General features: G+C 41.6%; 1 protein-coding gene across 5 annotated transcripts in view; it reads left to right on the top strand.

Annotated features, from left to right (window-relative positions):
- Nucleotides 1-12,190, top strand: part of LOC136004255 (vacuolar protein sorting-associated protein 35-like) — a 45,561-nt gene extending 33,371 nt beyond the window's left edge. For all 5 annotated transcript variants that reach the window (XM_065660594.1, XM_065660598.1, XM_065660595.1 and 2 more), the window contains 9 exons: nucleotides 2,168-2,264; nucleotides 2,371-2,519; nucleotides 3,023-3,230; nucleotides 3,773-3,928; nucleotides 5,527-5,649; nucleotides 6,589-6,768; nucleotides 7,987-8,226; nucleotides 9,846-9,989; nucleotides 11,250-12,190. In XM_065660594.1, the coding sequence (XP_065516666.1) occupies nucleotides 2,168-2,264; nucleotides 2,371-2,519; nucleotides 3,023-3,230; nucleotides 3,773-3,928; nucleotides 5,527-5,649; nucleotides 6,589-6,768; nucleotides 7,987-8,226; nucleotides 9,846-9,989; nucleotides 11,250-11,429 (1,477 nt within the window). In that variant the 3' untranslated portion in view covers nucleotides 11,430-12,190. The remainder of the gene's footprint in view (nucleotides 1-2,167; nucleotides 2,265-2,370; nucleotides 2,520-3,022; nucleotides 3,231-3,772; nucleotides 3,929-5,526; nucleotides 5,650-6,588; nucleotides 6,769-7,986; nucleotides 8,227-9,845; nucleotides 9,990-11,249) is intronic.
- The last annotated feature ends 11,032 nt before the right edge of the window (nucleotides 12,191-23,222 follow it).

Below are 23,222 nucleotides of genomic sequence, written 5' to 3'. Positions count from 1 at the left end.
TTGTTTCTTTGTCTTTAATGTCTGGACACGGAACATGTATATTAAGCATGAATGGTGTAACTTAGGATCTTGTAGGTTTTACTAACAAATCTGTAGCTTGTTTTGTTCAGGTTACATTAGATCTATTTGTTCAGGACTTCAGTCTTACTGGAGTATCTTTCAGTATTTGTGCACTCGGCAGAGAAGCAGCTCTGCCTTCATCCAGAGATATTCACAGGAATTAATTGGTTTTCAACACTTTGCTGCTGTGCCTGAGTTGTTTTTGTTTTTATAATTTAGCTAGCTTACAACAAACAAACAAACAAACAAAAATCAATTAAAAAACCCACAAAGCCCCCGAATCCTCAGAAGCATTGCCTATAACAGTCTTATTTCTGAGACTGTCTTGTGACTGCTTTCAACAGAAGTCACAATCTTTTACTAGCTTCTTACGTTACTGCGTAGCAACATGATTCCTGCAAGAAGGTTTTCCTCTAGTAGCTTTTGTGGTTGTGTCTACTTAGAGGTTTTAAACAGCTTTGGTATTACTTCCACAGTAAGTTTTCACTGTTACAAACAACAGTAAGCAACTGACTTAAGAGTGAGCCTGCTGTCTTCCTAGACTTAATACTACTGTGTTTTGTTGGGCCACTAATAATGTCTTCCACAGCTTTCTTAATTGGCTATAGGACAGAGGTAGAAGCATGGTGGTGTGATGATCATCATCTTTGTAATATAGCAAGTTGTGCTTTTGACTGTAATGTTACTGCAAGTGTTGGAGGATGGATCTGTTTTTGGAATCCATGCATTGTGTTTGGATTTGGAGTTGTTAGGAGCGATTGTTGTGTGTTTCAGTATTGTGTAGTTAAGGTATGAATCTGCCCCATAGGGGTAGTGCCTGTTGGCATTTCTTATCTTTATTTCAGCTGACATAGAATAATTGAAACTGAATATCAGTGACTTCTGAGGAAGCTTGTGAAGCTGTAGTCCCTATTCCCATGGGGCTTTCCCATTATGGAATCTTTCTGCAAATACTCTTGCTGCTTTGGGATATTTCTTGCCTTACTAAACCATTCATAGCTTTTAATTATGCTATCATCTGCCTGCAACTTATCATACTTTGTAGCATGCTGGCCTTCTGAGCTGTTGCCAAGAAAAGTTGTCTTGTCCCTTTGAGAAAAGGCAGTGACTGTTCCTGGCTTTAGGAAGTCTGCTTGTTACCACCCTAATGAAATATGAGTAGTTCAGTGTCTATTAAAAAATAGCAGTGAAGCTTCTTGGCACCTCAGCCTTTTCTTACCTGACTTTCTTTCAGACTTAATGTTCATTCAGAATTAAAGTTTAATAACTTAAAAAAATTTAATTAGGTGCTTTTTTTCCTAAATACTTTCGTAGGTCTTTCTCTAATTTAGTATAGAATAATCCCTTAACAATTAGAAAGCAAAGATAGTAATGCTGAGCTTTTTTTAAGCTGCAGCCTTGGTAAGGTGCTCGCCTTCCTGTAGTGATTCTTCTGTTGTCTGATTTCTGCAAAAATAATGGTTGGCATGACTTTCTTTTGTTACAGATAGAGATGGCTCTACAACATCCAGCATTCTTTGGATGCTCTTGCTGGATAGGGATCTCTTGCTTTGTTTACTTTTTTTTGGGGGGGGGGGGGGGGGGCAAAAATTCTTCTCCATTTTAAATTTACTTTGTATTTTGCTCTTTGCAAACAGTAGAAGTACCAAACATGTTGGTCTGTCTTTGGAGACAAAGTATAGTTAAGTTAGCATATTTCTTCTGTTGTTTTTCTCTGGAGGCTGTTTTGCAGAGAATGCTACTGGATGTCTGACTTCAGTAATAACACTGAATAGATGCAGGATATTTGCTCTTCCATCAGCTGAGTAGAATATCTCTTTCTCTGCTAGAACAGCACACTTGCTCCTAGCTGAAAACATGGGATTACAAAACATCCTCCTTGCTCTTTCTTCATCTTGCCATCTCTGTCAACACTTTTCCAGGACTGATATTTACCAGGCTCAGTTGCTCTTGAGGTTTCTGACTTCCGTTAATTTAATTTTTGCTTGTAATAGAGCTTGCAAATATACCAAAGGACTTGCTTTTGCTGTCAGTATCTCTTTCTGGCCTGTGTCTGAGGAGTCGAAAGACTTTGCTGACCAAGCAGCTTTCCTTTATCTGTTACCAGGTTAGCTTTATTTGCACATCGTGAAGATGGACCTGGTATCCCAGCAGATATCAAACTGTTTGACATATTTTCACAGCAGGTGGCTACTGTTATACAGGTATGCTGGGTATTCTTGCATGCAGTTTTGGGGTGGTTTTGCTAAGTTATGTGCTTTTTTTTTTTTTTTCTTCTCTCTCTCCACTCAGTGCTGTCTTAAATTTCAGTCTCGCCAGGACATGCCCTCAGAGGATGTGGTATCTTTGCAAGTTTCTCTCATTAATTTGGCTATGAAGTGCTACCCGGACCGTGTTGACTACATTGATAAGGTGTTAGAGACAACTGTGGAAATATTCAATAAACTTAACCTAGAACAGTAAGTGTCTCCTGCATTCTCTCTGGTGTGACAATTAATACTTTAAAATCTTGACATTTCATATTTAGCAAAATAGCAGAGACGTGCTTTGATGTGTAAGATTACTGCCTTTGGGCCAAGCTATAGAGGATCATGATACACTACTGACTAACCAGGACTTACCTGTGCATAAATCCTACTGTGCAGCTCTACAGCTACACAGTGTGTGCCAAGCTGTGTGTAGTCATTATCTGTTTATCCCTTACAGCACTTCAGTTATCCCCTTGCTGAATTTGCAGCCACAGTCTCTGCTTCTGCTATCAGCAACTTTAAATGTGCATTTTCCACTGTACATCCTAAAGAGCAAGATATGAGTTGTTTTGATACCTCTTTCTTTCTCCCTAACAGCAAGTTGCTTAGATGTTGTGCTATACATCAGAATTGGTATTGAGACAGACTTTAAATTTGTCTGCATGTGTGAACTATTGACTGTGTGTTTTGCATGTATTTTTTTTTTTTTTTAGTATTGCAACAAGCACTGCTGTTTCAAAGGAACTGACTAGACTTTTGAAGATCCCTGTTAATACTTACAACAATATCCTGACAGTTCTGAAACTGAAACATTTTCACCCACTCTTTGAATACTTTGATTATGAGTCCAGGAAGAGCATGAGTTGTTACGTGCTTAGCAATGTATTGGATTATAACACACAAATTGTGTCCCAAGAACAGGTATGACATAATTTAACTTGAAATTTTAGGTATTTAAACAGCAGTTTGAAGACTTGAAAACACATACTAAATGACTTAGAATCATAGAATTATAGACTTCATGCAGGGCATGCTTTGTTTCCTAGTCTGCATGCCCCTGCCTTTCCGTCCTAGTAGCACAGCTTTATCCTATGTGATAATTCTTCCACCCATGTTCTTTAATATCTTGTCTTTGCACATCTTACCTAACCTCATCCTAGAGACTGTTTCTGTTAGGTTTGAATAAAGACTCTGAACCCCCTTAAAACTAGGCCCGTTACCTAAAGAAGACTAGATAGTACTTTTGGAATCTGAATTTCCTCTGTACTGCTATGCCGTCCCGCTTGTGCTAGGAGGTACTATTTCTTCAGGGAGTAAGGCAAATATATTCTAAAGCATCACCGACTCTGACTTTGCTTGTGCTTTGTCAGCACTATGAATGGCTGTAAAGATGTTCCTGGTTGACTTCAACTTATGCTTATAGGCTACTTGGGTTTAAATAGAGCTATTATTGCCTTTAACAGGTTGATGCTATCATGAATCTGGTATCCACACTGATCCAGGATCAACCGGATCAGCCTGCTGAAGATCCTGACCCTGAGGACTTTGCTGATGAGCAGAGTCTTGTGGGAAGATTTATTCATCTTTTACATTCAGATGACCTTGACCAACAGTATCTGGTATGGCCATCAGTGCTGTGAAATGCTTATGCTCCCTGAAGTGTCAGTTTTGCTTTATTTACTATGAGACTTCAGTGTAGCTGGGAACTGGGGCATCGCTGCTCTGGCACTACAAACTCAGTAGAGAACATTGTGTGAAATTTTTAATGCTAGTATGAAAGGTTTTTTGTTTGGAAAAAAGCAGGTGAAGACTTAAAAGCATTTTGTGGATTTAAACTTTTCAACCCATGAGGTGGCAGTTTGGATGCAACTGTATTAGTTTGTACTACTTGATAAGCATCACAAATACTTGTAGCAGATTTTCCTACATTACAGGAACAGTAGGAAAAAATCCAAGACTATGGGATTTTCACAACTCTTTCACAGTATCTCACTTTAAATTATGCATTCTGTATGGAAGAGAACTGAAATGCAAATTCAAACACCTTAGTGCATTACAAGCCAAAGTGTCTAATACAGTGACAGATTTCTGCTTGTTGATGTTATTTACATGAATTCTAGTAATTACAATTCATGCAATCTAAAAAGGTATGTAGGGTTGGACACTGAGCTTCACTTCTAGTGCTTGTTTCAAAGTGTTGATGGACTGCTGTGACCAGAAAGCAAGGTAATACCTAGCTGTAATAACTAGATGTTGTTCTGACACTTAAACTCGCTTTTTAACTCTGATCTCTAGTTGAAATTCTCTGAAATTTGGTTTCTGAAGTTTTAGTGTAAAATATAGCATGTCTGAGTTTTGTCCCCTTTGAAAGGGAGTCAGGTTATTACAAACAACTAATGTTTAGCTTGCCTGGAATGGATTGAATAATTTCTCTTCTGGTACCTGGAGTTCTTGCTATTCCCAAGAATTCTGGTTATGAGAATACATAACTAATTATATCAATACATAGAAATAATCCCAAAATAAGTGGAAGGGGAGAAGCTAACAGTACAAACAAGGAGAGCTCCTTAGTCCCTCTCTACAGGTTGAGAACAAGGGCAAAAGGCAAAGTAGTATCATGTTCATTTTGTATGTGTGGCTTGTGCTCAAAACTGAGAAATGCAATAAAAGAAGCATTAATGAGCATAGTGAAAACCTAAAAGCTGGGGGAAATGGCAACTGTTGCAGGTGTGGCTACCAGAATGTAGTGCTATAGTCTTTCTCTCAGAGTATGAGAAGCCTTATAGGCTTGTGTGTTCAGTTTCATGAAACTTGGCTTCTTTTATGTTCTTACAGGCTACTGTAAGGAAGTATAGTCCTTTTGTAGCTTCTGTTGAGTTGAGGACAGAATGTATCTGATATAATTATTAAATGCAAGCTCAGGCAACTTCCATCTTGCTGCACAGTCCAAAATGTATCTGCAGTTAATATAGTACAAGTGTTGCCTAACACTTAAGCAGCTGTAGGAAAAGTTTGAGGAGATGCTACAGAAACTGCACACTTTTAATTCAAGTAAAGCAACTTGTATGTAGTACCCCCCCCCCCCCCCAAATACTGTGATCTGATACTGGTGCCATGTCTTTCTGATGCTCTTATTCCATAGAGTGCAGACTAAGTTGTAGATGCAAATAAGACACATTTTCAAGAATGCTCTAGGCTTACGGTGCTTCTATTCTAGATCCTAAACACTGCCCGGAAACACTTTGGTGCAGGTGGAAACCAACGTATTCATTTTACACTGCCACCATTGGTTTTTGCTGCATACCAGCTTGCCTTTCGCTACAAGGAGAACTCCAAAGTGGTAAGTTAACCTCTAGGTAACTCTTGTATACTTGTGTCTTTTGGGCTTTCTTAAAAATGCATTTTGTCTGGCTATAGTACGCTAAAACTTGATACAGAACACTAAGGTTTTTATTTGTTTTTTCTTGAGGCAGATTTTTACTTGAGGTGTGAATGCTTTCTAAAGGAGGATTTTTATCAATTCATACTAAATTACCTCAGCACTTGAGGAACAGTGAAGCAGAAAGTGGCTAGTTATTTATTCATGAAGGTGACCGATGATTTGTTTTTACTTGGAGACCAGAGAACTGGGACATTGCAGTTGCTGGCATGAAACAGATTTAAATCTGGATATTGAAATTCATCAGCTTCTAAATCTGTAGCTGTACTGTTTTAATATTTCTAAAAGCAAGTGTTTCTTTGTAGGTTAACTTATATGATAGTTGCAAAAGTGCACACTAAAACAATCACTGATCCATCTTGGCCCTTTAATGCTTTCTGATTGAGATAGTTAGCTAAAATATATACTTTTTCTTATCATGGAGGATATACTGTGGGAAAGAAGTTAAAATGCTGTTTGTTAAAACACTCCTCAAAATTAATGTTTTAAAATGCTCTTCCCTTCCTGATTGATGCTCTAGACTGAATATAATTTTTCTCCACTTAACTGAGCAAAAGCCTCATTAGCTGTGGTAACTGCAATTCAGTGTGTAAACTTGTGAGGAAGGTTTCTATGAGCTGGTAGGAAAAATGGGTGTGAATTTTTTGTAAATGGAAGAAATACTTTGTGAACACCTACTGAGATCAACACAGTACTGCTAGGGTACTCTACTGCTTCAGTAAGTGGCTGGTGTGGCACATGGAAGAAAACAGGCTGGAGAACTTGACAGATCTTATTACAATTTAGATTCTCTTTGTATCAATATTCTTGTTCAAGCTTTGGCTTGTTTCTCTTCTCTAGGATGATAAATGGGAAAAGAAATGCCAGAAGATCTTCTCGTTTGCTCATCAGACCATCAGTGCTCTGATCAAAGCAGAACTGGCAGAGCTGCCTCTCCGTCTCTTCCTACAAGGAGCACTGGCTGCAGGAGAGATTGGCTTTGAAAATCATGAAACTGTGGCCTATGAATTCATGTCCCAGGTGAGTGTCCAATTATTACACTTACTGTCCTGTGCTACCTTAAACCTGGCTTGGGTAGGTTTCCTGAACACTGAACCATCCAGTGTGATTAAAACATCTTGAAATGATTGACGGCTAATGCTACTAGGTAGAAACTCCTCATCTTAATTCTTGCTTCCCAGGCTGCTGTGGAATTAAGCTCCATTGCTACAGATTTGAATACTCAGTCTGACAACATGTGGTATGTTGCGATACTGCCTACTAGTTGTATAGTTGGCTCACTGGAGGAGTGCAGCTTTCTCAACATGAAATGCTCCTTCACTGCTTCCAAGCCTGTGTCCCAGCTCCTGCTGTCTAGCTGGTGTTGCCCTGACCACAAGCCCTCTTTGGAAGCTCTCTAAAATTTGCAGTGTTCACAGCTGTCATGCTGGGCTTTGCTAATCAAAATCCTTGTGTTTAAACCTGTTATAAACTACTGTGAAAATCCACTTCAACCCATTTCTTGGTCTTAAGCCTTACTTGTTGCAAAAACATTGCCATCCTCCCTATCAGGTAAAGAACCTATGTATTTAATGTTATCCATGTTGCAAGCTTTGTCCTAATGTTTCCTCTAATACTGCTACTAATGCCTTTTCTTAAACTGAGTAGTTAACCTCAGCCTTTCCTCACTATCTTGTATCAGTTGTCTTTGTAGCACAATTCTGAAGATGAGAGCAGCATGGCAGTTATGTACCTTCTATTAGAGATGGCTCAAGATTTTGTCTCGTGTTTTCTCTCAAGGCTCTTCAACCATGTAGCAGCAGTGCCAATGGTTTTCTTACCTATTCTGTGGTCACTGACCTACCGCTCAACTTCTGCTCTACTGTTCTATGTGTTTCAAAGAACCAAATCCTCTTCAGGGACTACTACTGCTACAGAGGTTCCATATTCAAACAGATGCTTGAAATGAGGAAAAACTCAATCTTCAGATTATATGATCGCATTTGTTTACTATGACCACTTAAGTAAGAAGTATTTTTTGCAAGATATATTTCCAGTCTGTGGATTTAACTTAATTTTGACACTTAACGAAAGATCTGTTTTCCTGCCTGAAGCTTTTAACAAATGTAAAACTGGACACTTTACTGCCTTGTCACTGGCACATGTGATTTGGGTTTGTGTGTGTGGTTTTTTTGTTTTTTTTTTGTTCTGATGTGTTCTAAAGCAGTGATTAAAAGTCTTGCTTTCTCCCTTGATTAGGCCTTCTCTCTATATGAAGATGAAATCAGTGATTCAAAAGCTCAGCTGGCTGCAATCACCTTGATAATTGGGGCATTTGAGAGGATGAAGTGCTTCAGTGAGGAGAACAATGAGCCTTTGAGGACTCAGTGTGCATTGGCAGCCTCTAAGCTCCTTAAGAAGCCAGACCAGTGCAGGGCTGTGAGCACTTGTGCCCATCTGTTTTGGTCTGGCCGAAATACTGACAAGAATGAAGAGGAGGTAAGAATAAAGGGACAGCAGTGTAACACATCCTACCTCAGTAACATTGTTTTGCTTTGCTTCTGAAGGCACTTGCTTCTAAAGTAGATATAGAATCATAGAATTATAGAATAGTTAGGGTTGGAAAGGACCTTAAGATCATCTAGTTCCAACCCCCCTGCCAAGGGCAGGGGCACCTCCCACTAAATCATGTCACCCAAGGCTCTGTCCAACCTGGCCTTGAACACTGCCAGGGACAGAGCATTCACAACTTCCCTGGGCAACCCATTCCAGTGCCTCACCACCCTTACTGTAAAGAACTTCTTCCTCATATCCAATCTAAACTTCCCCTGTTTAAGTTTTAACCTGTTACCCCTTGTCCTATCACTACAGTCCCTAATGAAGAGTCCCTCCCCAGCATCCCTATAGGCCCCCTTCAGATACTGGAAGGCTGCTATGAGGTCTCCATGCAGCCTTCTCTTCTACAGGTTGAACAGCCCAAACTTTCTCAGCCTGTCTTCATACAGGGGGTGCTCCAGTCCTCTGATCATCCTCATGGCCCTTTTCTGGACTTGTTCCAACAGTTCCATGTCCTTTTTTTGTTGAGGACACCGGAAGTGCGCACAGTACTCTAAGTTGAGGTCTCATGAGAGTAGAGGGGCAGGATCACCTCCTTTGACCTGCTGGTCACACTCCTTTTGATGCAGCCCAGGATACAGTTGGCTTTCTGGGCTGCGAGTGCGCACTACTGGCTCATGTTCATTTTCTCATCAACCAACACCCCCACGTCTTTCTCCACAGGGCTGCTCTGAATCTTTTCTCTGCCCAACCTGTAGCTGTGCTATCAGTGATGTAGACTTCATCAGAATGTATTCTATATATATATAAAGCTTCCAAATCTCACTGCAGTGTAAGCTGCATACATATAAAAATGGAGACAACTTAAATTTAAGGGTGGAAGTATCATACAAACTTCGGAGCATCAACTAGTTGAAGACTGGCTGTCAAAGTACAGTCTGCATTTTGCATATGTCTATTACAGTAGATATGTGAACTATTAAACTTCTGAATTTAAGATACATGTTATTGAAGTTAAATGTAAAAAAAAAAATAAAAATGTATGGTGTTTGAGCACTGGAACAGGTTGCCCAGGGGGGTTGTGGAGTCTCCTACACTGGAGATATTCAAGGCCCGCCTGGACAAGTTCCTGTGTGATGTACTGTAGGTTACCCTGCTCTTGCAGGGGGGTTGGACTAGATGATCTTTTGAGGTCCCTTCCAACCCTTGGGATTCTGTGATTCTGTGATTCTGTGTTCAGGGCTGGTGACATAAACCGTTGTAATTATAAAGAGCAGTGTTTGAAATCTGTTTCTCAAAGTATGCATTAGTGTATGTATTATAAGATTGAGCTTATTCATCTTATTGGGGGCTGTCAACAACTGTTCATGTTATTGTCTGAATTAACAAGATGTAAAACTAGTGGTAGTCAGGCAAGGTGAGTTTTCAATGACAGCTTGTTTGCACGGTTTGTGTAGCTTTGTTTGTGGTAGACAACCAGGAAATGCCATACGTCTGCCAAGGGAAGAGATACTGGAACTCCCCAAGGTTATTTCTTCTAACCTTTGTTTTCTTTCTTCTAGCTTCATGGAGGAAAAAGAGTGATGGAATGCCTAAAAAAGGCTTTGAAGATAGCAAATCAGTGCATGGACCCCTCTCTGCAAGTCCAACTTTTCATAGAAATTCTGAATAGATATATCTACTTTTATGAAAAGGAAAATGAGGCAGTGAGTGGAAATGCATTCTCTCTATTGCATCTTTTTAAAAGAGGTTTTCTTTAAGTTCTTCATGCTTATACCCCAAATCATGTGTCTTTATCTTGCTCTGTAGTCTTTTATGAGAGGCACAAGTTCTGGCAGTAACAGAGTAGTCAATTCTTGATGTGGTAGTAAAATTGGGGATAAAGCTTCATTCTTACATGTGGGGAAAACGCCAAACATTTCCCATTTAGTTATGAATTTATATATTGTGGGACTTGGATACTGGAAATATTTATTAGATCAAAACTTACTAGGATTTAATTTTACTATTTTCTCATTTAACTTTAGAGTTACCTAACTTAATATATATATAAGGGAAGGAAAGTCCTTACAGGTGTTCAAGGTCACTGCTAAGTGCATCAAATGGTTGGTGAAAACTTTAGTTTTGAGAAACAGATAATTAACATCTCATGTACCAACTTAAATTCTGCATCTGGGATAGTTGCTGCATACACTTTCTGTTAGCAGATAACTAGTAAACTTTTTGAAAAACCTCTTTGGTTAAGTAGAAATTGGGATCTCCTCCAATGTTGGCATTTGGTCAAGAGCAGATGTTGATGAATACCCTGTACTTCTGGGAGAATGTCTAAAGAGATTTTAGGGATTTGCTGACTTTGCAGCAACTGAACTGGCTTCCTGCTGTAGTAGTGATCTAAGTGTAGGAGATGCAGTATCTGATAGAGATGAAAATAAGATTTTGAATTTCAAAGCACTTGGCAGACGTAAAAAGAGTCTTTGGATTCAATGGTGTTCTGTGTACTGTGGGACTGGACAGTGTAGGCAGATAAGCTTTCCTAGGCAATGACTTGGTCACCAAGAACTACTTTAAGTCTGATATTACCATCCTGACTTACTTCTACAAGAAACATTATGTTAGAGTGCACAGGCAATATGATTATGTGCTTTATTTGTTTAAAGTTTTTTCAATTTGCATTGAATAAACTGGAGAGAAATGCTGTAGTAAAAGTTATAAGTCTATCAGATTAATGACTGATTAAACTCTTTACATTTTCTGGGATGGGGGCAATTTCCACAAAGCTCTGAAATCAGTGTGGCCATATGAGAAGCAAGAGAAGGCAGTCTCCAACAGTTTGTCTGCATACAGCCTTGCCTATATTTCTAAGAACTGTCCAAATACCAACAGTTTAGACACAGGTCTGTTAAAGCCAATGTCAATGCACTTTTACGCAGGTCTTGCTGATGGCTTCTGTTTATGTTCTCCTGTAGGTGACAATTCAGGTTTTGAATCAGCTGTTACAGAAGATAAGAGAAGATCTCCCAAACCTTGAGTCTACTGAAGAAACAGAACAAATTAGCAAACACTTTCTCAACACACTGGAGCACTTGCGTCTGAGGAGGGAATCATCAGAATCTGAGGGGCCAATTTATGAAGGTCTTGTTCTTTAGGAGGATACACACCGTACTTTTTTCTTTTTATTTACATATCACATGTCGGGTTGATTGGTGTTGGGTTGTTTTCTTTGGGGGGGGGGTTGCTTGCTTTTTGTTTTTTTTGTTAGATTCATAGGTTGTGCCTTTCAGAAATGTCAAGTTAACATTCATGTGTTCAATCTGGCACTTCAAACACTTGTGTTGAGTACTTTAGCAAACTTGAAAGGTTGGACCAGCAACTGCAGGTTTCATCAGTTAGCATGGCCGAAACTTTCTTTGAAATCCATGTGACATGGTAGGGCTCTTCAGGTTCTGATTTCTGTCTGTTCATTGTTGCTTCTGTAGCACTAGAGTTCTAAATTGGCAGTGACTGTCAGCTGAAACTGTGTCTGATCCTCGTGGAGCATCAGTTTTTTGGGATTATTGTAAGATTCTGCTTGTGCTTTTCTTTTAATGCAAGTTAAGACTAAGTGTAATATTTTTCCCTAAAAACTAGAATATATTAATGCATGTTTGGAGAATTTTCAAGTACCATGTTCAAAACCAGAATTTATATTTTGCATATTAAGGCTCTGTGACATTTGATGAGGGCCAGTACTGTGCACAGGGCATATTTATCAAGATAACTTTGTTCCAAATAGTATAAAAATAGAGAACTTGTAATCTATAGATATGTATAACCTTCATTACTGTAAACTTAGGGGAAAATGCATTACACAAGTTTATTCAGTATCATGATTTTCCACCAGTGAAACAATAAAGTTGATATTAACACATGTTGTTTCATGTCTCTTCAGAGCCCACTGTTGAATTCAGTGTCAATCTTGAACCTTTTGATAAAAGCAAAAGAACTTCTTTTTTGTAGGGACAGAAAAATCAAGACATAGTTAACCTGGACAAGCTGGGAGGCCACTACCATTTCATGTCGTAGTTTAAACCCAACCACAAAACTCATTCACTCACTCCCCCCTTTTTTTCTCCTTCTTTCTTTCCTTCCCCCCCCCCTCCCCCTCCCAGAGGGATGGGGAGGAGAATTGAGAGAATGTAACTCCCACTGGTTGAGATAAGAACAGCCCAGTAACTAAGGTATAACACAAATCACTACTGCTACCACCAATGATAATAATGATAAGAGAAAATAATGAGAAGAGAATACAATACAATAACACTGCCGAACGAGTTCGACCCCCTGAAGAGCCTGTGCCCTTCCGGGTAACTCCCCATTACCTCCCTGTGCATGACGTACTGTGGTATGGAATACCTCTTTGGCTAGCTTGGGTCAGGTGTCCTGTCTCTGCTTCCTCCCGGCCTCCCCTCGTCCCTGGCAGAGCATGAGAATCACAAAGTCCTTAGCCAGAATAAACATTATTTAGCAACAATTAAAAACAATCAGTGTTATCAGCTCTCTGCCCAGGCTGGAAGTCAAAACACAGAGCTTGCACCAGCTACTAAGAAGGAGAAAAATGGCTACTGGTAAACCCAGGACAATTTCCTATGTGGAATTTTATCATTCAAACCCAGTATTTTCCCAACTGATGCTGAGATGGTGTGTGTTAACGTTTCAGAATGCTTTTATGACATATCTTGAGAGTGATAGAAAACCCTACCGGATTCTAGGTCTGTGCTGGAGTGATGAGTGGTAATTACATGAAAAGCCATAGGAAACAGAGCGGTAGAGCAATTGCCAATGTCAACTCCTGTGAAAACTGATCTGGTCTGTAAATTAATGCCAGTTTCTGAAAGCTTTGAAAAACTTGTTTTGCCTTACCTGAATGTAATGTTCTAAAGCTTAACTAATTGAACTTCCTTGTTTCTTGACTTGTGAAAATTGTCCTGGCTTAATTGGATAGTGAATGAGACTCCAGTAATTTAGTGTAACCTGTTGTATGAAAAAGGCAAGTATGATCCTAAGAAACAGGAATTAGGAAGCAGACGACAATGACAATTAGATTCTGGATTTATTGATTTGTAAGTCTAGCTTGGAGGAGAGGAGGAATGAGATGATCTAATGGCTTTACTTGCCCAAGTGGTATAATTAATGCTGTTGAAAAACCTGAATGTTGCTCTGTATCTGTTGGTAATGTTCCTCTTAAGAGAACTGTTAAGCTGATTTTTTTTCTTTTTTTTTTTTTTTTTAAATTATAAAACATCCATAGTAGAACATGATCATGTTTGTGTAGAACCATTCATGTAGTAGCAATATGCCCTCCTAGTATACAGTATTTGCTAACCATGTTTGTTTAATGCTCAGGGTTGGTCCTTGTAACTTTGGAATTGTCTTTGAGTAAGTTTTGCGGTGGTTTCCATTGCAGTAACCCAAATGCTGTAGCTAGTGCTTTTTCCTGTGTACCACTTGTTAAGGCTACAAAGCTATGACTTGTCCACAGTTCTTAATTGCTTTTATTGAAATTTTACAGAGTAAATAATTTGAAAATACTATCTGTAAACTTTAAGATTGACTGTACTAATATGCATTTTGGCTGTGGCAACGGACAACTACAGCTGTTCAATAGCTAGCACTTGTCAGCAAAGGAAAGTGTTAAGCTATGTAGAAAATGCTTATGATGGTGGAAACAAACTTGTATCATTAGTGACGTTCAAATTGATACCTCTTGTGGGACAAATCTAGTCAAAACTCGGGATCTAGCTGTGTGAGCTTCTCTAGTGGCAGAGGCAGAATGGCAAGAACAGTATGTAGTTTCACACTCACGGTCAATAGCAAGGCTGTAAATTTTAACAAACTTCTCCAAGTTGTGTCGTTCATGATGCATGACTTGGAAAATGTCTAAACAATTCAAGTCATACTTTTTTTTTTTTTTTTTTTTACACCACTGTCACTTGATTGATGAATAGATCCAATGGGTGGGGTAGGGGAAAACAACTTTTTTTTTTTTCTTCAGAACTGTCCGGAACTAGTAAAAGTCTAATTGGAAATACTGTAACAAATCTACTCCAAGGGAAGTTTACCTAAAGCTCTGTCTATAGCAAGATCTGTCTGACAGGATAATCGTGCTTACTCTATACTTACAGCAAAAGATAGAAAAGTAATACCTGTCAGTCCTGTGAGAAGTTTGACTTGAGTATATTCCTGCCCATGCAAAATCCTGACAGGGGGCAGGAAAGAAATCTTAGCTGAGGGAAGAAACTCATGGTGAAACTCTTCCAATGTATAAACTATCTCAATTCCCATTGCTTCTATCACAGAGCTCAAACCCATTTTATATTCCTGTTCCTGAACTTAATTCAGTCACCTGACTGAAACCTTTTCCACTGAAACAAGTGCTCTCTTACCTGCTACAATTGCTCAGCTGCTATGGTAACCTGACCGATCTGGTTCCTCTTGTCCCATGCTTTTCCTAGGTGCCAGTATTTAGTTTTTTGCATTGGTCACAATCTCATCTGGCTTGTCACTAAGTGGAGGGAAAATCATCCTACACTTAACAGCTGAGACCTTTGGTGTCCTAGAGTGGGTTTGGGGGTAAAATATAACAGGTCCAATGTTAAGACTTTATGAAATTCCTTAACAGTATTTACAGTTATGAAAAGTGAGAGAGCCTGAACTCTTATTATTGACCATGAATGTTGTATTCCTTTTTCAGCACTTTAATGCTAATGCACTGTTACCAGAAAAATATACTGTTGGCATAATTCCCAAAGAGCTTTGAGAAATTATCTTTCTTTTAATTGCTGTGATTTCTCCAGCTACATGGATGACTGTATTTTTATATATTCATAAATCTTTACACTTGTACCTAATTGCTAGTATTCATAAACTACCCAGTGCATGTTGAGCTTAATATTTGTAGGTGAATATTAGCCAGTTTATGCTCCCACTGAAAAGAAGATGTGTTGTCAGCCTTCACACTTTTCACATAAAACTATGAGGATGAATTTTGGCTTTTTCTGGACACAGGAGATTTTATAAAGACTTTCCTAATGCTCATGTGACACAGTGGATATAGAACAGGGTTAATAGGCCTTGAAGCCTTTTTAGTGGGGAGAAAGGCTACTTGTTTTTCTCATGTTTGTGTCTGTTAGTAGGTTTAAAAAAAAAAAAAACAACAAAAAAACCCCACAACCCTTTCCTCCCTCCCCCACCCCAACCTCATTTTACAGTCCTCTTGACCAGGTGATAGGTTTTCTTTTCTGAGGGACATGTATTTCCTGATGTTGAGGGTAAATACTTAAAGTATGTAACAGTGATGAAAGGTGTAAAGTATAGAGAAGAAAAGCAGCAATGCATACAGTGATCATCTTCAGCACTGCATTTCTGGTCAACCCTTTCTGAGCTTGAGAGAGGAGTGAAGTCACATATATTACCAGTATCTCAAATGTGGCTATATTGGGAGATGGGTCCCCTCAATCACTTTATATTGATTTAGGGGTGAGGGTTTATACCAAGCTTACCAGTATCACAGAAAATCTATTTCTGAAATATGCATTCCAACAAACGGTATCAAGGTGACTGGGTATGTTCCAACAAACGGTATCAAGGTGACTGGGTATGTTCCAACAAACGGTATCAAGGTGACTGGGTAAGTTTTGAGAATGTGCAACAGATATTAAAAGCTATAAAGCCAAGGCTTTCTATTCCTAGAAGTGGTTGTCACCAGTTGCTTATGTATTCAGTTGAGTTACTTGTGACATCAATTTACAAAGCATCTAAAAACACTTTAAAAGCTGCTTATTTAGAATTTTTAAATCATTTAATATAAAATATATAAAAGGATGTAGCTCCCCCCCCCCCCGCCTTAATGTGAAAATCATACCACAAGGAATGATTAAAAGCTCAGGAGTGTTGCATCCCAGCTAGAAGGAAGTGCTGCAGGAGGGCCAGGAGACCTCCTTGGATGGATAAGGAGCTGCTGAGGAAACTTCGAGGGGGGGAAAAAAGAGGCTTATAAAAGGTGGAAGCAAGGACAAGTGGCCTGGGAAGAATACAGGGATGTTCTCCGGGAAGCTGGGGACCAGGTTAAGAAAGCTAAGGCCCAGTTAGAATTAAACTTGGCTAGGGATGTGAAAGTTAACAGGAAGGGATTCTAAATGTACATTGCGAATAAAAGACAGACTACGGACAACATTGGCCCTCTCTGGAAGCTGTCAGGAGAAATGGCTACCTTGGAGAAAGCTGAGGTTCTGAATGACTTCTTTGCCTCAGTCTTCACTGGCAAATGCTCTGACCACACCACCCAAGTCTTGGAAGGCAGATGCAGGGACTGTGAGAATGAAGACCTTGGGCCCACTGTAGGAGAGGATCTGGTTCGAGACCATCTTAAGAACCTGAATGTGCACAAGTCCATGGGACCTGATGAAATCCATCTGTGGGTCCTGAAGGAGCTGGCAAATGATGCTGCTAAGCCACTGTCCATCATATTTGAAAAAATTATGGCAGCCAGGTAAAGTTCCCAATGACTGGCCATCGTATTTGAAAAATCATGGCAGTCAGGTGAAGTTCCCGGCAACTGGAAAAAGGGAAATATAACCCCCATTTTCAAGAAGGGGAAAATGGAAGACCCGGGCAATTACAGACCAGTCAGTCTCACCTCTATGCCTGGTAAAATCTTGGAGCACATTCTCCTGGACGGCATGCTAAGGCACATGAAAAACAACAAGGTGCTTGGTGACAGCCAGCATGGCTTCACTAAGGGGAAATCCTGCCTGACCACATTGGTGGCCTTCTATGATGGGGCTACAGAACTGATGGACAAGGGTAAAGCAGTTGATGTCATCTACCTGTACTTGTGCAAAGCGTTTGACACTGTCCCACACCACATCCTTCTCTCTAAATTGGAGAGATATCAATTTGATGGATGGACCACTCGGTGGATAAAGAACTGGCTGGATGGCCACACACAAAGAGTTGTGGTCAGTGGCTCAAGGTCTGGCTGGAGACCAGTAACGAGTGGTGTCCCTCAGGGATCGGTGTTGGGACCGGTCTTGTTCAACATCTTCATCGCTGACATGGACAGTGGGATTGAGTGCGCCCTCAGCAAGTTTGCCGATGACACCAAGCTGTGTGGTCCGGTTGATATGCTGGAGGGAAGGGATGCCATCCAGAGGGACCTTGACACGCTTGTGAGGTGTGCTGATGCCAACCTTATGAAGTTCAACCAGGACAAGTGCAAGGTCCTACACCTGGGTCGGAGCAATCCCAGGCACAGCTACAGACTGGGCAAAGAAGAGATTCAGAGCAGCCCTGCAGAGAGGGACTTGGGGGTGCTGGTCAATGAGAAAATGAACATGAGCCGGCAGTGTGCGCTCGCAGCCCAGAAAGCCAACCGTATTCTGGGCTGCATCAAAAGGAGCGTGACCAGCAGGTCGAAGGAGGTGATCCTGCCCCTCTACTCTGCTCTCATGAGACCTCACCTGGAGTATTGTGTGCAGTTCTGGTGTCCTCAACATAAAAAAGACATCGAACTGCTGGAACAAGTCCAGAGGAAGGCCGCGAAGATGATTAGGGGTCTGGAGCACCTCCCATATGAAGACAGGCTGAGGAAGTTGGGGCTGTTCAGCCTGGAGAAGAGAAGGCTGCGTGGGGACCTAATAGCAGCCTTCCAGTATCTGAAGGGGGCCTATAGTGATGCTGGGGAAGGACTCTTCATCAGGGACTGTAGTGACAGGACAAGGGGTAATGGGTTAAAACTTAAACAGGGGAAGTTTAGATTGGAGATAAGGAGGAAATTCTTTCCTGTTAAGGTGGTGAGACACTGGAATCGGTTGCCCAGGGAGGTTGTGAGTGCTCCATCCCTGGCAGTGTTCAAGGCCAGGTTGGATGAGGCCTTGTGTGGGATGGTTTGGTATGAGGTGTCCCTGCCTGTGGGAATCGCCGGGAGACGAGCTCCTCAGATGATGACCGACAAGTCTCATTTATTGCTAAGCAGATGGATACTTATATACCTTGCTTGCATGTTTATAGTTTGGTTACAGAGAGATCATTGGCTTACAGCTTTTACATGTTACAAGATCATTGGTTTGTAGCTTCTACATTTTTGCAGCTACACCGTACACCCCCCCCACCATCCTCCTTCTCATGCACTTATCACTTAGTGGCCTTGGCTGTGATTGGTCATAGTATGTTGCTGTTTGCCGGTGTCCTTCATTTCCTCATTATCTGGCGTGAGAGGTTTGCATCATGTTCTACACAGATGTCTTGTTTCAGCTTGTTGATGGGAGCATGACCTTTGACCTTTTTTCGACAAGCTAATCCTCCACAATTCCCCCTTTTTCTTTATAAAGGAATAAGGACTGAGTCAGGAGTCGTTGTAAACAAGCAGAACAACATTGCAAAGCATAACAAAGTAACAAACCCCCTATAATCATGAGACCTGTAATGGCGAAGCAGCTTGTAAAGCAAACGTATATGCAGCTCTATGAAGTGAAACTTCTAAAATCAGCTAAGTATTTCTGAAGCACTATAAGCGGGTTACGTAAAAGATAATTTGACAGACTATACAAAAGGTCTTTGTTTCAGCTAACTCTGGCGAAGATGCCTTATAGACTGACAACCACCACAATATAATTCTACTGTAGGGTCACACTGATGACAAAACTACAGAGTTATCGAAGCACTTGTTGTATCACCAATCTCAGTTGTACCACTATATGCCTGTGGCCATGGACCAGATCTAGGAGGTCGACCGTGCTCAACGAAAGCTCTGTGTTGACTAAGGAGTTAAGTTCTTCTATTAGTGGCTGTAGCGCTCGGTGCAAGCAACGCTCCTCCCGGGCCTGCGAGTCAGGGTCCATACACTAGCTCGGAGACGCCGTCACTGGAGCTTCTGCAACAGCCGGTCTTAGTCACTTGGATGGTACCCACAAGGGTCCTGCAGGAGCACAAACACAGGCGTAACCACGGCCCAGATATATTACTTCTGCCGGTCCCTGCCACAAATCTGTATCAGGATCTTGATAGTACGCCTTAAAAGAAGGCTTTATCTTCTGCGCTTGTGTTTGTACATAGTGCTTAATAACCGCTGGAGTTTGTTCATCACCAAAGATGCATAAATAATTTAACGTAATTTCACCCATATAATCAGCATTGATGACACCTGGAACAATGAATAGTCCTTTCAACGCAGATGATGATCTCCCCAGTAGCAAGGCTGGTCTCATAGATTCTTTTAACAATTCTGGACCTAGCTGGACTTGAGCCTCCTTAGTGGAGAACTGTCCAGTTCCCATCAGGTGTTGTAATTGCACCCCAATCAGGGGATCTCCCTGGCCTCGCTGAACTGCAACTGCCTCTTGACAGGTTTTCTGCCAATACATGTTCCATAACAACAACTGCGAAGGGGTGAGGATTAATTTCACAATACTTTTAATATAACAGCAAATCTGTTCCCCAAATATATGACAACATCTGCCTAGTGGGTTCAAACTGAATGCCTGTAGAAATAACAGTTTGCCTTAACTGAGATAGCAATTTCAATTTAAGGGAGACATTTCAGCATTTACTGCCTGACCTTGAGCGTTAATCTGGTACTTAACAGGAAAGGCGAGAATCTTTTCCTGCAACGCTTGCAAACAATCAAAATCATTGTTTGACAGAGCCTCTCTCTGAATAGATTTCCAATCTATCACCTGGATTCGCATTTGTCTACCTGTGCTCTGCAACTTTACCTTCCTTTCTTCTCTCCCCCCCCCTCTTTTTTTTTTTTTTTTTTTTTTTCAGAAGTTGTTCACTCTGCTTTGCACGGCTACAAACAGCAGCCTGCTCGGCAGCAGCTACAGCTGCCTGCCTGCTTCAGCAGCAGCCATAAATACCTGTCAGCAACCACACTTTTGCGTTAACCCTTTCTTGCCTGAAATGTTAAACCACTACCTGTTAAAAACTTTTACATGAACACGATAACAAAAAAAAAATACATAGAACACCATCTGCTCTCATCACAAACACACACACACACATACGTATGCATATGGGATCCCACAAGCACATTTCACACAACTACAATGTTTGAAACACAAAATCCAGACAATCATTACTCGCACTACACAGTTCCACGTACAGAACGTGGCATAAGGACTCTGTGAAGACTATCAGGAAACCAGCTCCAACAAGCATCATCGCAGTGTGAGGTGGCAGGCTCAGCCCTAGCGAGCGTCCCCGCAGAGGCTCTGCCTCCCTCACATCGCATGAGGCTAGGGCTTTTATACTGATCAAAATGCACACTCATTCTGACACAGGTGGCCAGTCTATGTCAGAAGAAGTGGCCAGCAATATCTATAAAGGTTTCCAAGCATCAATAGAATCATAGACATATTTGCTAACTTCTAGTACATGAGTATCACAGACAGACTGTATCAAATGAGTTGTATATGGGACCCCAAGTCCACGGTCCGCCACAGTCCTCCCAATACCCCTGATAAGGGCATATGAGACCTTCCCACCGCGGGTCTTGATCCAGCACATACATCACAGGGAAAGCACACAATACATCTGCATCCCCCACCCATCTCGCTTCTCCCTTTACAGCTGTCCATTTATCATGAGGATCTGGGGGATATAAATTAGGCTTCTTTTCCGGCTCCATGTCAAAAGGATCATCCAGGTCAGCATCAGAATTAACAGGCGTCAGAACTTCAGGAGCAGCAACAGCAGCCTGATGAGCACGCACAGGCTCTTTCTTGGGGTCAATAGGGTCTGGGTCAAAAAGAGTGTCTTCATCTCTGTTTTCAGACTTTGCAGCCGCGGAGGCAACTGGCAGAGGCTCAAGGGTGGCCAGGGGGGGGGACGGGACACTGGGTTCCATTTGCTTAATTTCTGTAGGGATCTTTTGAGGTTGTGAAGTTACAAGTGTTATTTCTACAGAGGTTGCCAGGTCCAAGCCGAGGCTTCCGCTGGTTGCGGGTTGCAAGGGGGTGGAATCATCTGAGCTGCAGCGGCAACTTGTTTCTGCACGCGGCCGTTGGTGTACGCGCTCCTGTTGCAGTTTCCCGAACCTCGCCGACACATAGAGGTTTTATGTGAGTTGTTTCGGCATTTCTGACACCACACTCCTGAGACAGTGCATTCTCGGCGGAGATGTCCCATTCCTCCACATCAATAACAGCATAGAGGGCTGCGGTTGCGCTGGCCAAGTGCGGCCGATGCTTGAAGGGGTGCAAGAGCGGCTAACACCTGAGTCTGTGAAGCCTTAGCTTGTTCCTGAATTCCCTCAGCTAGCTGTTTTATGGCATCTACTACCATAGCTTGTGGCCCTGTTGGTTGTGAGGCCATTCTTTCTAATGCTTCCTCTATAGTCCAATTAGCTCCCTAAGTAAGAATAACATTTCGGGTAATGGGGTTGCAGTTTTGTAAAGCACATTGTTTTAACAAGGCTCCCTTCATATAGTCTGGGACGCCTGCTTTCTCAATAGCTGCAGCAGCTCTGTCTATAAAGACCCAAATGATTCGTCTCGTCCTTGCTTGATAGCCATATATGAAGGCACACCTCCTGGGTCCTTAACTTGGTTAATAGCTTGCCGTACTAAATTCATGGCTGCTCTACACTTATCAGGTCCTAATAAAGCTTGTGCCTCGGTTCTAAAAAACGGTCCTGTACCCATTAACTCATCCAGGGTTACCCCGTAAAGGGGATCCCCAGGTTGTCTTTGTATAGCTACGAATCCATGAGCCAGATTTTGCCAATGAGCGTTAAAAAGCAACTGCTGATGTTGTGAGAATATAAGCTTAGCAATACTCTTGCAATCGGATGGTAGCAAGATATGAGCAGTCCAGATATAATCTAACACCTGCTTTACCGGCTCACTGGTGACTCCAAATTGACTGGCCGTCGCTCGTAATTGTGATAACAGTTTCCAATCTAAAGGGGTAACAGTTGCCATCAAACCACCCTGGTGTTGCTGAAAAGTCACCGGGCATGCCAACGAGGTCGCCACCTCATCGTCCCCCTTTTCAAGGCTGTCCTTAGCCACCGCTGCCCAAGCCTCCCTTCTTTCTTTAGCTATGGCCTCCACTAGGTCACTTTCTGCCCCAGGGATAGGCTCATTGCTTGAAAGAGGGTTAACAGAGGGCTTTTCTGATTTTAGAGTCGTAGTGGTGGGGGGAGCTGTTGGTTCCGAAACTGAAGGGCTTGCTCTGGTGTCATCTGCATTTTGTGGAGATGGCAACATTACTTGTGAAAAAGCAGATGGCATTGGAATGGAGGAAGGCCAGTCAATTTCATAACTTCTGTTTTTTGCCTGAGCCGTGAGTGCCTGCTCGGCAGCTTTCTTTTCTGCCTGATATTGTAAAAGTTCATTATGTACCACCCGCCATAATTTACCTAACTTTGACTTTAACATCTCTAAAATAGTTCTCCAAATGACCAACAAATGTTTCACAGTGTCACTGCCTTCTGTGGCTGCGTTCTTCGGAGCTTTCCCGATCCCTGCTGTCTTCCCAGCCTTTTGTTTTAACAGGGTATTATATATAGCTTGCCAAATCTTATCTCCAAATTTTCGCCTTTCTGCTAATTTATGGACAGTGTGAGGGTTAACAAAACATCCCTTAGACTGTCCATAAGCTAACAGTCCCTGCAGCTCTTTCTGCAGGTCGATCCCTTTAACCTGCCGCTTTTGTAAGAAGGCAGTAAATAAATCATACGCCGCTTGCCTTTCCATACCTTAGCGCGCTTGTTGCAGCCCCTTCAGGTTTCGGCGGCGCGTATCGGCCGGGCTCGTCTATACGGTCACCCAGGGTCCGGCGCTTAAAATCCTGAGATATTGGCACTTTGACCGTCCTGTGGCTGCGATCAGGACCCGAGCAGAACTTACGTCGTCCCACCGTGGTGTTCGAGGGATCACATCGGGGTCACCATTTGTGGG

This window comes from Lathamus discolor, chromosome W (genome assembly GCF_037157495.1).
Source record: "Lathamus discolor isolate bLatDis1 chromosome W, bLatDis1.hap1, whole genome shotgun sequence".
NCBI classification, from domain to species: Eukaryota; Metazoa; Chordata; class Aves; order Psittaciformes; family Psittacidae; genus Lathamus; species Lathamus discolor.
Note: the sequence above shows the minus strand (reverse complement) of the source record. Positions and strands in the feature narration are given on the sequence as shown.